The following is a 14439-nucleotide window of genomic DNA, read 5'->3' as shown; positions in this document are numbered from 1 at the left end:
TTCCAGATCAATACTCTGAGGAAACTTAAACCCCACCTCCCAGCCAAAGACTTCCAAACAGCAGTACAAGCGCTAGTCATCCCACGTATTGAATACGGCAGCACCGCCCTCTGCGGACTCCCCCTAACTACTACCGCACCACTAAGAGCTTCTCTAAATGCTGCAGCGAGACTCATCACTGGGTCAAAAAAGCACTCCCATATTACCCCTGACCTGAAATCCCTGAATTGGCTGCCTTTTGAAGCCAGAATACATCTGAAAATCGCCTGCATGACACACAAGGCGGTACACCTAAACTCACCCGGCTACCTCGCTCAGAAACTGACAATCTCTGGGGGAATTAGAAACACGAGAGGCACAAACAATCTTCTGCTGAAACCTCGAAGATTCAGGAAGGAAAAAACATACAAGCGCTCCTTCTCAGGATTGGCGCCTAGGATTTGGAACTCACTCCCTCCCGAAACCAGGCTTATCTCTTCCACTACACTCTTTAAAAAAGAAGTAAAAGCTATCCTCATGGCTAAATACACTTGATCTATTATCTCGAACTCTGTTAACACCCTGCACCGATCTGTACTACATGCTTGACCCATTTACTTATTTGTATGAGTTGTCTTATTACTCACGTGATGGGCTTTGCAGCCACCTATCTGTACTGTATTGTTTGACTTATTGTTTGACTATGTTCCCTCATGTACCCCTCTATGTAAAGCGCTCTGATATCTGTGAAGATCTTGTTCGCGCTATATAAAACTTTGAAAATAAATAAATAAATAAATAAACTTTTAGCCATGCTGAAAAGTAGCCATTCTGGTGTACAACATGGCTAAAACGCATTGGCAAAGCCTATAGGTATTGCATAGGCGTAACCTGTTGGCTTTGTCAATGCTTGTTATTTGATAGTTGACTTTCACTGCTCATATTTAGGGAATTATTTTTTTCTTTTTCATTCAGCACTCCATTGAAATGTGTCTATTTTCTATCTGTCTCTTTCGTGTGCTGCTTCACCCACTTATATCTCGCTCCCCCACACTCTTTTGCTCCCCACAGTTTCTATATTGTCTTTAAAAGCACAGCAACAGGCATATTTTTGCTGTGGTATGGCTGAAGAGCAGACTTTAAGGATTATTTTTGTTTTATCTCCTACATTCCACATATTGCATGAAAGCACAGGCTTTACCACACAAATGCTTTATGGCGCTGGGGAAAGGGCCATCTGCTGTACTTAGCTGGCGTCTGAGGTTGAAGGTGTACTTAGCATGACACTTCTCCTGGGGTCCCATAAACCTGCTCCCTCGGCTATTGCAAAAGGCCAAATGGCTGAATCCTGTGAAAGTAAATTAGCCCTTTGCAAGTGTTTACCTTTGCATTCTGACACCTCCTTATTCTTTTGACCTTCTGTTTAGAGTTTCCGGAGTGAAAAAAGTATTTGAAGAATAAACCATGAGATTTTAGATACCTTAAGATCTGTTCGCTTTTCCTCCAGCATTTTTGATTTTGTTTTCACTATTTAAATATTATTTTACAAAGATTGACAAAGCCCATAGAGGAGGAAGACTAGAGAGAGGCGTAATCCTCATCTACGGAAGTGCCGATTAGGGCATGATTTCGCCTAATACAGCTTTCATAGGGCTTATATGTTGTGTAACACACTAGCAAAGATGGGGAGGAGACCCAATACCGCCGGTCTGCGGGCGGAGATGTGGACGAGATGGTACCTTCCACCAAATAATCTGGGGGTGTCCAGTGATACAGAATTATTGGACTTGCCTGTATAAATACTGTGATGGGGGGGGGGGGGGGGGGGGGGGGGGAGTGTGTCCCTCAAAGAGAAAAGTTGTTTACTGAATGTGTGGGAATCCTCAGATTTAGCTCAAATGGAGCAAGTATGGGTTACGCTGGGGTTGATGGTGGCTAAAATGAGCATCGTGAGAATGTAGGGAGCTGAGATATCTCCGCAGCTAAAAGATTGGACACAGGACATGAACGGGTGCATGATTGCGTAAAAACTTATTTGAGGGCTGTGGTTGTCCACGAAAGTGGGGAAAGATATTGACACATTGGAATTAATACAGCTGTGCTAAGCTGAAGGGGAGGGTTCCAATGCTTACCATGGGTGGAAGGGAGAACAGAGGAGAAGAAGTGGAAGAGAATCTCTGATGTGTGTAGGTTGTCAAAGGCAGGGAGCGGATATAGAAATGTCGCAGCCACCATGCCCTATCTCCTATCCTCTTCAACTTTTTCTTGGAACCTCTAGTGAAATCATTAAATTCCACGAACATTCACTACCATATGTACGGTGACGACACACAACTTTATTTGAAAATCTCATCCCCGCATAATATCATCTCTCTCGACACTACCCTTGAGGCCACTCAAAATTGGTTAACTGAGAACCATCTACTGCTCAACACTTCCAAAACTGAATTCCTTCTCATCTCTCCCCCAAACCACAGCCCCAAGCTAGACCTTTGGCTGAATCACCTCACAGCTTTCAACTGCACCCCCCTCATCATTGACTCAGCCAAATCTCTCGGACTCACACTGGACAAGCACCTGAATATAAAAAATCATATCCGCAATGTGTGTAAGGGAGCTAACCACTTGATGAGGACCCCGAGAAACATCAAACCATTCATGCCACAAAAGGATTTCAAGCATGTGGTCCAAGCACTGGTCTTGCCGAGGCTAGACTACGGCAGTGCTAGGCTCTGTGACCTTCCTAAATACACCCTGGCTCCATTAAGGGCATCACTGAACGCTGCCAGATTGGTCACTGGTACCGAAAGAAATGAGCACCTATCCCCAGTCCTAAAATCTCTCAAATGGTTACCCTACGAAGCTCGAATTCAGTTAAAGATTGCCGTTCTGATACACAAAGCCTTACATTTCAAAACTCCCAGGTATCTAGCGCAAAAGCTTGAACTATCCTGTGGCGGGAGAGACTCAAGAAGTGCTAACACTTTCCTCCTGAAACCTCTCATCCTTAGCAAAAAGAGAACTTGTCACCGAGCCTTCTTTGGTGCTGCCCCAAAGATATGGAACTCTCTTCCACCGGAAGTACGCAGAATCCCCTCAATGACTGCTTTCAAACTGGAAGCCAAAAGATTCCTTATCGACAAATTCCTACCTCAATCTGAGCGAGGTCCATTGGCTCGAAATCATTGATCCTACAATCTCTGGTCCATCATGTATCTCTGCTCTTCTTTACAGCATTGTCTGCCCCCCTCGTAGGTCGCTATGTACCTGATTATTGTAGTATTCTCCTTTTTGTCATCTGTATGTGAATCATGTGATTATTAATGTTTTGTATTATTACTTGATGTTGATATTAGGTTTTGACCTTCCTTCCACCCTTTTGTAAAGCGCTCTGATATCCTTTGGGATCTTGTTCGCGCTATATAAAACTTTATAAATAAATAAAAAATAAATATATATGTGCAATACCTGGATATTGTTGATCGTATTGTGTACATGCTGCCTTTAGTCTTTAATAAGAAGATATGAGGAAAAAAAAAGTTTGACAAAACCCACAGTTCGGTCCTTGCATTTTAACTCCTTAACCGTGGCACAAATTTTGCCGAGGTGTGGGAGTTCTAATGAGTGGGCAGGGCTGCGCCGGCCAACGGACGTGCGCGGCACTAGCGAGGTAGTGCTTGCGACGGCCGTTGGCCGACGCGAACACGGAAGGGGTTAAAGGTGAGACCTGTTGGTGTTGCCTATGCTAGTTTATTGATCTGCTGTTCAAGTGTTAAGTCACCTGCAGTTCTTAGTTCGCTTTATGAATAAAATAACTAAACTAATACATTTTCTTACTTGAGTGTACTTTTCAATTACAAAAACCTGTCTACCATCCCAACCATAGCATGTGCATTTTTTTAACTTTTTGCCTGGTGCACTACATCGAATAAAACCGCATCATGCAGCGTATGTTTTATGGACAGAAGGCACTATGCAGAGTCTAGTCCGTTTGCGTCTGCATTATGTGTTGGCATGTTCTTGTCCATTTTTCACTGTTGCACATTGTCCTATTCACCATGCATGTAATGACTCCATGATTCATGGGCAGTTTGAAGGGTCTATATTTCATTCCTATACATAAAAGATAAAGTTTGTATTGAGTGTTCTTGGTAATAATCTACAATTGCTTTACTATATGGCACATTCAGGATGAGGTTTTAGCACAAGAAGTAAATGGCGAAATATCTGCAGTGGGGGTGGGGTTTAAGGCGCTTATTTTGATGTAAAATCCCTGCCTAAAAGAGCCCCCAAATAACTTAAATCTAAGGTGACCCCGTATTTACTGGGAAGATAACATGCTTCTGAAGGGAAATTGTCATTGGTGTTTTACGATTTCGATACCACTCCATGAAGCTGAGAACTGATGCAGTTCACTAGGCAATCCTAAGGTAGACCTTTATCCATGGATCCTGGGAATTTTAGTATGAACTAACTTTAAAAAAATGAATTCATGGATAAAGCTCTTGAATTTGAATTAAAGACTGCAGCAGACTTCTGTTCCCCATTAAGGTTGATGCTTTTGTGATGTTTCAGGTGTCAAGCACTGTCAGGCACTACTGCTATTCTTAAATGAATGCATATTTATATCTGGACTCGACCTCATTAGAGAACAGTTGTTTTTCTTCTTATTTCAGGCATTGGGAGATCAAATAGTATTTGTTACACGTCCGGACAAAAAGAAGATCCTTTTTTACAATGACAAGAACTGCCAGTTTACAGTTGATGAAGGTGAGTTGTACTCTCTTACTTTCAAATGTCAATTTGTTGAAAGGTACAATAATTTGCAAATTGCGCTTTATTGTAAAATGTGTTGGCTTTTCCCCATTTTCTGTTCTATAAAAGTGTAGATAAGGAAACGGCGAAAGTGTTTATCAAGTGATATAATTAAGTTACAAAGCAGTGCAGCGATTCAGACTTTTGTAGCAATACCACTTTTGTATTCAGTTACTGCAGTCCTCTGCCTAAATCAGGATTTATTCTAGAGAGCCATAAAGAAAGGAATGATTGAGGGTGATGCCTTGGGGAAGGGTGGTAAAATCCGAGCAGACACATAGGAGACTTCAGTAAAACCTCACTGAAGGAAGAGTTGTGGACTTCTAATCCAACTGTCCGCTTTGAAGTAAAAAACAAACTGCCCAAGTATGAGCGGGATCATAAAAATGGGGACATGGCGTGTGGAAGACGAGTGATGGAATGGAATAGACCGACATCAGAACGTAAATGGAATGGTAAAGGTGAATAATAGGAAGGAAAATCACAAAGGTAGAAGGAAACCCTGAAGCTAAGAAACAGAAATGGTAACACCGGGGAACAGAATGCTGATGGCATGAAATTAGACATAATTGCAAAACTCAACTTAAGTTTGTGTGACACGTTAACAAAACCCACTAGTGTGAAATAATACCTCTTCAATACAGGTGGATTCATATGCAACCTATATGCTTGAATACACTTTCATTAAAATGAAAGGGGTCTTATGGTCATGGTGGGGGGCCCTTAATTTCACTTAACTGGCTATTCACGATTTCTCAACCGTTTGCAAACACTCTGCCTTTGATAAATGAGATCATGTCTTATGTCTGCTTTGCCTTTATTTGTTTCAAAAACAATTGGCCTCTGTTTGTGTGTTCTACGCTTGTGAGCGTGCTAGTTGCTTGCTGTGGGTATCACTTACCTGTGCATCTACTCTTAAATCTAGTTCATGTCACTGTGAGGATTTACACCATGCTGAATCTTTAAACCCTTCGGGGCTGATGACGAGCTCGGCTCGTCATGAGCGTAACCTGCCGTGCGCTCATGACGAGCTGAGCTCGTCATGTAACGCGGTAATTTCAAAATTGCCGCGTACAGCGGAAAAAGCCGCCGCATTGATGCGGTTAAAGCTCAAATTTGAATCTGGCCTGCCCAAGCTTACCTTCACTAGTTTGGTGATTTCTCACCTTGTTTGTTTTGTTCAGATACTATTTTCACAATTGTTAAATGAATACCACAGAAATCTGTTGCATTTACCTCAAGGGGTCTTTGCAAGGCACGGGAACATTTTAATATCGGTCTTATCCTAGCTGGGTGTTGCATTTAAGTCTGTCCAATCTTCTCTCAGACCTAGCACCCTAGAAATCCTGGGACATGATGACCTTCAACACTAGGTGCCATTCTGGGATCTCTCGCAGCAGGTAGGACAGGGTGAAGCCCGAGTCCACAGAAAGGATTGAGATGCTAGAGGCCTTCAGCAAGCAGTATGACTTATGCCAATGGCCAAGAGAACTGTTCTCACATATTCTCCTAATCCAATCCACATCAGTATCTCTTCTGTTAACCAGAGGTGTACCACCACATCATATCAAACCCAATGAACCATAACTATCAAATAGAAACACTGAGAATGTACGAAAGCCTCCCTTCCACTGTGGACCAGGGCACTTGTAGGCTGTAACTCTTCTTACCTTGGGGGTCTCAACCTTCTCAAAGCAGACAGCTTTAACAAATCCTTTTCAGTGATAATGGTGGTCCATTTCTACGTTCAGGAGAAAGTTGGCGGACAAGGGACCGGTCTGTGAATTCCCCATACTGATTCAAAAGCTTGTTAATAGCCAGAAAGCAAAGTAATGACAGCTGTATACACAGAATGCTGACACGGAGAGAAATATAGTATAACTAGTAGCAGGCACATTAACACTATACTATATTTTGTTTAGCTGTGCTCGGACATACAAGGCTAACCAGTGTGCCATTTATTCATCAAGTTAAGAAAGAGAATTAAAAAGTGCATGTGCATACATAGTACTATTTCATCATTAACTGTTATCTTGATATAAGAAGATTGACTTTTTGTTTGCATATCCTCCTGTACCATTCTGTGTGAAGGAGAGAACAACTAGGTTGGGCAGGAGGGAGCAGAGCTAACAGAGTCCAAGACCTATGTAAGGGGGGAAATGATATGAAAGAGGAGTGAAGCTTGCGTCTGGCACATCCTGTGGCTCTTCTTCCAAGGCCGTCTGCAGACACATCCTAGAGGTGATGGGAAGGAGTGAGCTGGGACTGGCTCTGAAATGAAACAGAGAAGAAGGTTGAAGATTATTTGAACCTCAATATGTAGATTACAGTAATCTAAAACTTGATATGATTGTACACTTATGCATAATATGATGTTACATAAAATATAATATGAAAAAGGATATACTACACCTGACCTTAAAAGCGAGTATGCAGACTGCAAAACTTTGTTCGGTCTGGGAGAGTCTGAGGTATTGCCACCTCATCCTCCTTTTGATTGTAAAATTGAGCTGATGCATGGAGCCCAGTATTATGTCGCAGGATGTATGCCCTGATGAAAAAGGAACATAACTATTTACAGGCATAGTTGTACAAATGCCTAGTTATGTGATACATTTATGCTTTCTCAGTCATCATCCTTTTTGTCCCAAACAAGAGGGCTGCATCTGGACCTGCATTGATTACTGCACCACTAACAAATTTACCATCTAAAACACAAATCTGTTACTTCATTGCACCAAGATTTTCACCATGCTGGACTTTTGGCACACATACAACCTTGACAAGAGGGAGGGAATACGACGAGTGGAAGACTGTATTTGGCACCTGCTTCAGTCTGTATTGAATAACATGTGATGCTCTTCAGGTTATGTAGTATTCCTGCCCCCTTTTCAAGACTTCATGACTACATTGACTAGTTTGTTGTTGCATAAATAACATCTTGATATTGTTGTCAGTCCAACAATGAGTACTTGCTACATATGTGATTGGTTTTGGACAAACTCATGCAACACACATTCTGTGCAAAACTGGATGTACAAATTCGTACACATAGGATTGGGTTTGATCATCTCTAAGGGACTGATCTGGACAGCAAGAAGGTGCAAGCCATCACAAATTGCCCTACCCCATCCACAATATGAGATGTCCATGCTATTTTAGCTTCTCGAATTTCTGTTAACATTTAATCAAATCATTTTGTCTGTTAGTCCTTCCCTTTACATCTGTGTTGCAGAAAGGGGTGCGGTCTGTTTGAAATCAAGGTGCTGAATCAGATTTTCAAATTATAAAGAGCTATTCCACCACCACCCCAGAACCCCTGATTCCTGACTGAAATGAATGTTTCTAAGTTATGGCAGATGCTTCACTGTGTCATTAGTGCCAAAAAGGGCAGACCATGTACACTTGGTGCCCTATTTTTCCCATCGACTGATGGTCATTGAAACAAACTGCACCCTCGCTCATAAGGAGCTTTCAGTAGTCAAGTCTGCCTTTGAAGATGGCAGTGCTGTTTGCATGATGCTCACCACACCATTAGACCGCAGAATTGTGCTGTTCCTAAAATCAGCAGTGGCCCAGACACTAGGTAGGTTCTTCTATTGCTTTGAGTTTGTAATTACTTATTGCCTGGGAAGAAAGAACAATAAGGCAGATGCGTTATCATGCAATGCGGTATCATGAACATGGCTCAGCTAGTCCCATGTTAGTTTTTCCCCTCTTCGGAGCATTCCTCGTTTATGACGTTGTAGCAAGCCTTCTCGGGGAAGTGTCCTCGTTTCACCTGGAAGATTGTTCCATACTGAAATGTTTACCATGTTTCAAGACTTCTCTGGATCTCCCTACCAAAGAGAAAGACTATTAGACACAGCCACGATTTCAAGTTAGTGGGCCATAAAAGGATTATCAAGAAAATGACATTGATTGACAGGTATTACTAGTGGCAGACTTTAAGAAGACAGGCCATAGTAACGTATGTCCAGACTTGCATCAAGGAAAGGCTGATAGACTCCACCCAGGGAGTCTCCTCATTTCCGTTCCAAAATCACCATGTACAAAGCACACTGTGACCATGGATTTCATAATGGATCACCTCAAAGCTTTGCAGTACTAAAGCGATTTGGAAATTGAATTGGATGAGATCACAGACTGGTCAAGATATTTGTAAAACGTATCACAGAGGAGCACTTTGACTTTGGTATAAAGTTTAGACGCCTCTCCAAATGAAAAGGCTGAGATTTTTAGAGCCTGGGCAGTGCTGCTCCGGCTGACTACTTTCTCATGTTCTTACATTCTCTTCTGGGGAATCCTCATCAATAGTCATAATCACGAAATATTCCTGCACATGTATGGGTACCCCGGAGAACATATTAAATATATTATATAAATATATGTATAACATCATGCCCGGAGCACATATTAAATATATTATATAAATAAATGTATAACATCATGAATGTAGGTAGTACTTTTAGAGCCATATATATCTATTTTTAGCCCTTACTTACAGTCTATATAGTAAGGGCTAAAAATGCCCAACTTACATTGAGTTTTCATGCAATAAACCTCTCACCAGTCTCAAGCATTTCTGTAAATCAGAAAAAGAGAGCATAAAGTGTAAAACACAGCCTTCATTGAAGGACAAAATGCAAGGGAATAAAGAGGCATTGTTAGCAATAAGCTGCATTTAAAGCATAACAAATAAATACTGGTACCGTGCATTTAAGACCTCCAGGACCTCCTGTATCCCATCATGTGCACAAGTGACAGGTCAGTTCTTTTTTCTGGCTCCTTCAGTCAGAATCCTGGAGCACTGAGCTCTCCTATTTTGTTGGCTTTTTGTCAAACAAATCTTCTAAAAAACGACTTTTATTCATTTCACTCAACGGTTTTGGTTATTAGAGTGTAAAGTGCTATTTTTCTGTCCGAAAATTTTATTTTTCCCTGTCAAAAATGCCTTCCCTGTTTGTCAAGTGCCCTGCTTGTGGCAAAAAAGAAGGCACAGGTTGACCCACACTCAGACCGCATCATCTGCCTCTTTGACATACATTTTCCTGAGATGTGTCAAAATTGCAAGAAGCTGTCTAAAAGAACTTTAAGATAGATAAAAAATCTGCCTGCTTGGTTTGCAGGAGAGAGGAAAGGCTGGTTCATCAGGGGGATCTGAACCATCTACTTCCAAGAAGATCCCCTTGTCTCTCAAAAACAGCTCCCAGAAGATCACCAGAGAGGCAAGAAAAGCTGCGAACAAGATCTTCATCAAGAGGTAGGAAGATTCCCCGCTGCTCACTGCGCCAAGATCGACATTGAAAGTGCTTTCAGCTACAAGGAATACATCACCTGCAGCATCTCGTCGGCGTCAAGGCACCTACGACCGACGTCGAGACACTTGACGTCTGCAGGGGCTTCATATCACCACCAATCAAAGTCAATACGCATTTCGATGACGGGAACGCCATCGGCAACTGCACAACACCGACGTCAAGACATGTATCGCAGGCGGAAAGTCAGTGAACAGCAACACATCACCAGTCTGCATTGAAACACACATCGTCGATGAGAACTCCCTCTACAGCCATACATCGCCGTCTGACATCGAGACACGCATCACTGACGAAAGCTCCGCCAACTGTAGCGCATCGCCGTTCGACATCGAGACGAGCACCTCCAAGAGACACTCCATTGAGACATGTATTGGCAAGAGGGTCTCCGTCGACTGCCTCACATCGCCAGTCCACTTCGAGGCACATGTCTCTAACGAAGATTCCGTCGACTGTAGCTCGTCATCGTTCAACGTCGAGGCATGCAACACCCACAAGTCCTCCGTCAACGGCAGCACATCGCCGCTCGACATCGAGACAAGGTTCACCTACTGTTTCGTCGACGGCCCACCGTCATTTGACATTGAGGGATCAGTCTAGCCAGGCACGTAAGGGCCACACTAAGCTGACATTGAAGCGTCCGTCCATGTCGAGGCATACAGACACGGGGCGAGCATCATCTAAACGCCCAAGTTCAAATTCTACCCTGGGATCACCGTTTTCAGGGGTGGAGATGTTGCCAGATCAGCCAGTCCTGAGACCCGATTAACCTCTTACCAGACTGGCTCGAAAGCTTCCATAAGTGCCCTGTATGTCACAGCCCAGACTGAGTACTCACAAACTTACTCTCCAAAAAGGTCTGCACAACACCCATCCTCAAAGTCAAGACCACAGCCTTCTCCAGCTTGTCTGCGCTTGTAAAGCGGAAGGACGTCGTCGAAGGTACAGGCCCTATTTATAGGCAAGAGAGAGTTCAAGCTCCTCACTGGGCTCTGTGGCAGCAAAAGCACCAGCAAGCCCAGTCTCAGTACCATCCCCCAGACCAGCATCCTCTTCCAAACCGCCAGCCAAACACTGAACCATCGCTTTCTCTGCCTCTGTTACTATTGTGGGGGGAAGTATAACCAGACACCTGGACGAGTGGCAATTCATCACCAGTGACAACTAGGTCTTTAATATTGTTCAGAATGGGTACTCTTTGGTTCAAGCCTCCTCCTCCCGCTGTCCTACCTTCAAAACCCTTGGGCCACCAGCGAGCCCTCCTACAGAGCGAAGCCACCAGTCTGCTCCGAAAGGAGGCCATAGAAGAAGACCCATGCTCCCAAAGGGTGTTCGGAGTTCACGCATTACTTCCTGGTAAGGAAGAAAGGCCCAAACTAAGAATGCAGACCCTTTCTGGACGTATGGCTACTAAACGAGTTCCTCAGCAGAGAAAAATTAAAAATGCTTGCCCTCCACAAGATCTACCCTCAAGTCCATCAAGGGGACTGAATGGGTTCCATCGATCTCCAGGATGCCTACTTCCACATCCCACTTGGAAAAAACACTGAAAGTTACTACGATTCCAAGTGGCATCTAAACACTACCAGTACAAAGTACTACCATTCGGCCTAAAATCAGCACCCCGCACATTCTCAAAGTGCATGGCCGTAGTAGCAACATCCTTAAGAAGGAGAAAACTATTTGTCTACCCATACTTAGAAGACTGGCTCATCAAAGCTCCTCTCAGGAACAAATGGAAAGAAATAATCAGATCTGCATTGAGACCCTCCATTATATAGGTCTCCAGATCAAGTTCAGTAAATCAATACAGATGCCAACCCAAAAACTACACTACCTGGGTGCAGCTCTGGACACAAATACCACAAGAGAGTATCCTTCGGAGGAGAGACTATCCTCTATCCTCAGAAGTGTTACAACCTCCTCCATACTCCGCATCCATGTGCCAGACAAATGGCGTCTCTCTAGGGATCGATGGCCTCGTGTATTTTCATTGTGCCCGCCAGGCTCCACACGAGACCTTTGCAACAGAATCTGGAGAATCAGTGCAATCAATTGTCAGACCGTTGGGACCACGAGCTCACTGTTTCTCAAACTGGAAGACAATCGCTCCCTTGGTGGTCTCAGCTTCACAATCCACTGGTAGGGATCCCTTTCCACCAGGACCCTCCTACACTCTCATCACAGAGGCCTCCCTCCAGGGATGTGGTGCTCACATGGGCTTTATGCAGATGCAGAGCCTGTGGTCAGTCAAGGAACAGCAATATCATATCAGCATGTTGGAGCTATGGGCGGTCCATCTAGCCCTCAAGTCCTCCTACCCTTCCATACAGACCAGCTCTCTCCTGGTCCAAACTGACAACACTATACACTGTCTAAACAAGCAAGGAGGCACTCACTCCCGTCCCCTTTCTCTGGAAGCGCAGACCATCCGGAACTGGCTAATAGACAGTTTCGGCCATTCGCCTGCCAGGAGTCCAGAACACTCAGGTGGACTCCCTCAGTTGCAAGTTTGCCGAAACACCAACTGGATTCTGCATGATGACGTTGTGTCAGACATCTTTCGAGAGTTAATAAAGGGGAGTGGCCATTTGATAGACTGGTCCGGGACATTTCTTTACATGTTTCCTCCCATTCTGCTGATTCAACAGTCCTCAGCAAACTGTATGGGGCCAGGACCAGAATGATCCTAATAGCACTGGAATGGCCTCGCCATTGGTATTTCCCAGATCTCCTCCACCTCTAAGAAAACCACACATGAAGTTGCCATGCAGATATGATCTCTTCTACAAGCTCGAAGGGTCGATTTTCCATCCCAACCTTCCCTCACTGAGCTTAACAGCATGGCTCCTGATTTCCTCTAATATGGCACTTAACCCGTTCGCAGGAATGCATGGACATTCTTAGGGAATTCAAAAGACCATCGTTCATGCGGTCCTTTGTGTTCAGTTGGAAGAGATTTTACATGTGGTGTGTTCAAAATAATGTTCATGCTATTCTGGGTCAGGAGGATGTAATATTACCTTATCTCCCCCATTTAGCAAAAACTGGGCTGCATTCCTCTATTAAGGTACATCTTGCAGCTATTACTGCTTGCAGAAAGTCTCCTACACAAATTATTCTTCCAAATGCCCATGGTCAAAGATTATTTAGATGGTTTGAAAAAGGTACTCCCACCAGTACGCTCTCCTTCTCCTCCTTGGGAGCTTAATTTAGTTCTTTCTAAACTAATGAATTCCCTTTTCAAACTTCTACATAAGGCATCTTTACAACACATTGCATGGAAAGCTGCTCTTCTGGTGGCGATCACTTCAGCATGTAGGTTCTGTGAGATCAGTCTGTATGTGCTAAAGAGCCTTACAAAATGTTTCATGATAACAGGGTGGTCATGCAAACTCACCCAAGTTCCCTCTCCAAGGTTATTTCTGATTTTCACATTAACCAGACTATTTCACTCCCAACGGTCCTTCCCAGTCCTTCCACTCCAGCGGAAAGAGCATTACACTCGTTAGATCTCAAACTAATTCTTACATTTTATTTAGATAAGACCAAAAATATCAGGCAGTCTGACCTGTTTGTCAACTACGGTCCAATGAGGACAAGCGCAGCTTCTTCCATACAGCCCATCTCTAAATGGATTGTCTCTTGTATAGTATTCTACCAATTGGCCAACAAACACTTGCCTGCCAGACCTAAAGCCTATTCTGCAAGGGGCAAGGCGGCAACAGCAGCTCTACTAAGAAATGTCCCCATCTCCATAATATGCAAAGCTGCCCATTCGAGATTGGTGCATTCTTTCACCAAGCATTGCTGTCTAGACTCACACTCAAGTAGGGCTGGCCTCTTTAAGGAACCTATTTCGATAATTGTTACAGCTGCTTTTGTATGACATTGATTTTTCCACAGGTGTGTGGGATGAGCTTACTATTCTATTTACTGCTTATGACCATGGTTGATGATTCCCGGGAAGAGAAGGATAAATTGCTTACATGTAATTGTAGTTCTTTTACAGAGAAATCCTCCTCAAAGTCATAAGCAACCGTACTACCTCCCTGGACGTATCTTACACACAACAGCTTATGTGCTTGGTTATGTTTATATCATGTCACTGCAAAACAGACCTGACCTGACTGGCACCTCTGGGGCATGATGGCATACAGGAGGTCCTGGAAGTCTTAACACCATCAGCGAGGCGCATTTTCCCGCTGTGCGCTGAAGTTTTTAAAAACCCGCGGTTCATGACGAGCTCAGCTCGGCATGAGCGTACGAGAGGTGTACCTCATGACGAGCTGACCTCGTCATGAGCGTCGAAGGGGTTAAAGGCAAG

The 14439-nt window shown here is 43.7% G+C and overlaps 1 protein-coding gene across 4 annotated transcripts in view; it reads left to right on the top strand.

Moving 5' to 3' along the window:
- The window catches only part of GTF2E2 (general transcription factor IIE subunit 2), a 297176-nt gene that overhangs the window by 225031 nt on the left and 57706 nt on the right, over positions 1 to 14439 (top strand). For all 4 annotated transcript variants that reach the window (XM_078676499.1, XM_078676500.1, XM_078676501.1 and 1 more), the window contains one exon: positions 4656 to 4749. In XM_078676499.1, the coding sequence (XP_078532625.1) occupies positions 4656 to 4749 (94 nt within the window). The remainder of the gene's footprint in view (positions 1 to 4655; positions 4750 to 14439) is intronic.

Source organism: Lissotriton helveticus, chromosome 2_1, assembly GCF_964261635.1.
Source record: "Lissotriton helveticus chromosome 2_1, aLisHel1.1, whole genome shotgun sequence".
Classification (NCBI taxonomy): Eukaryota; Metazoa; Chordata; class Amphibia; order Caudata; family Salamandridae; genus Lissotriton; species Lissotriton helveticus.
This window is presented reverse-complemented; position numbering and strand designations above follow the sequence as displayed.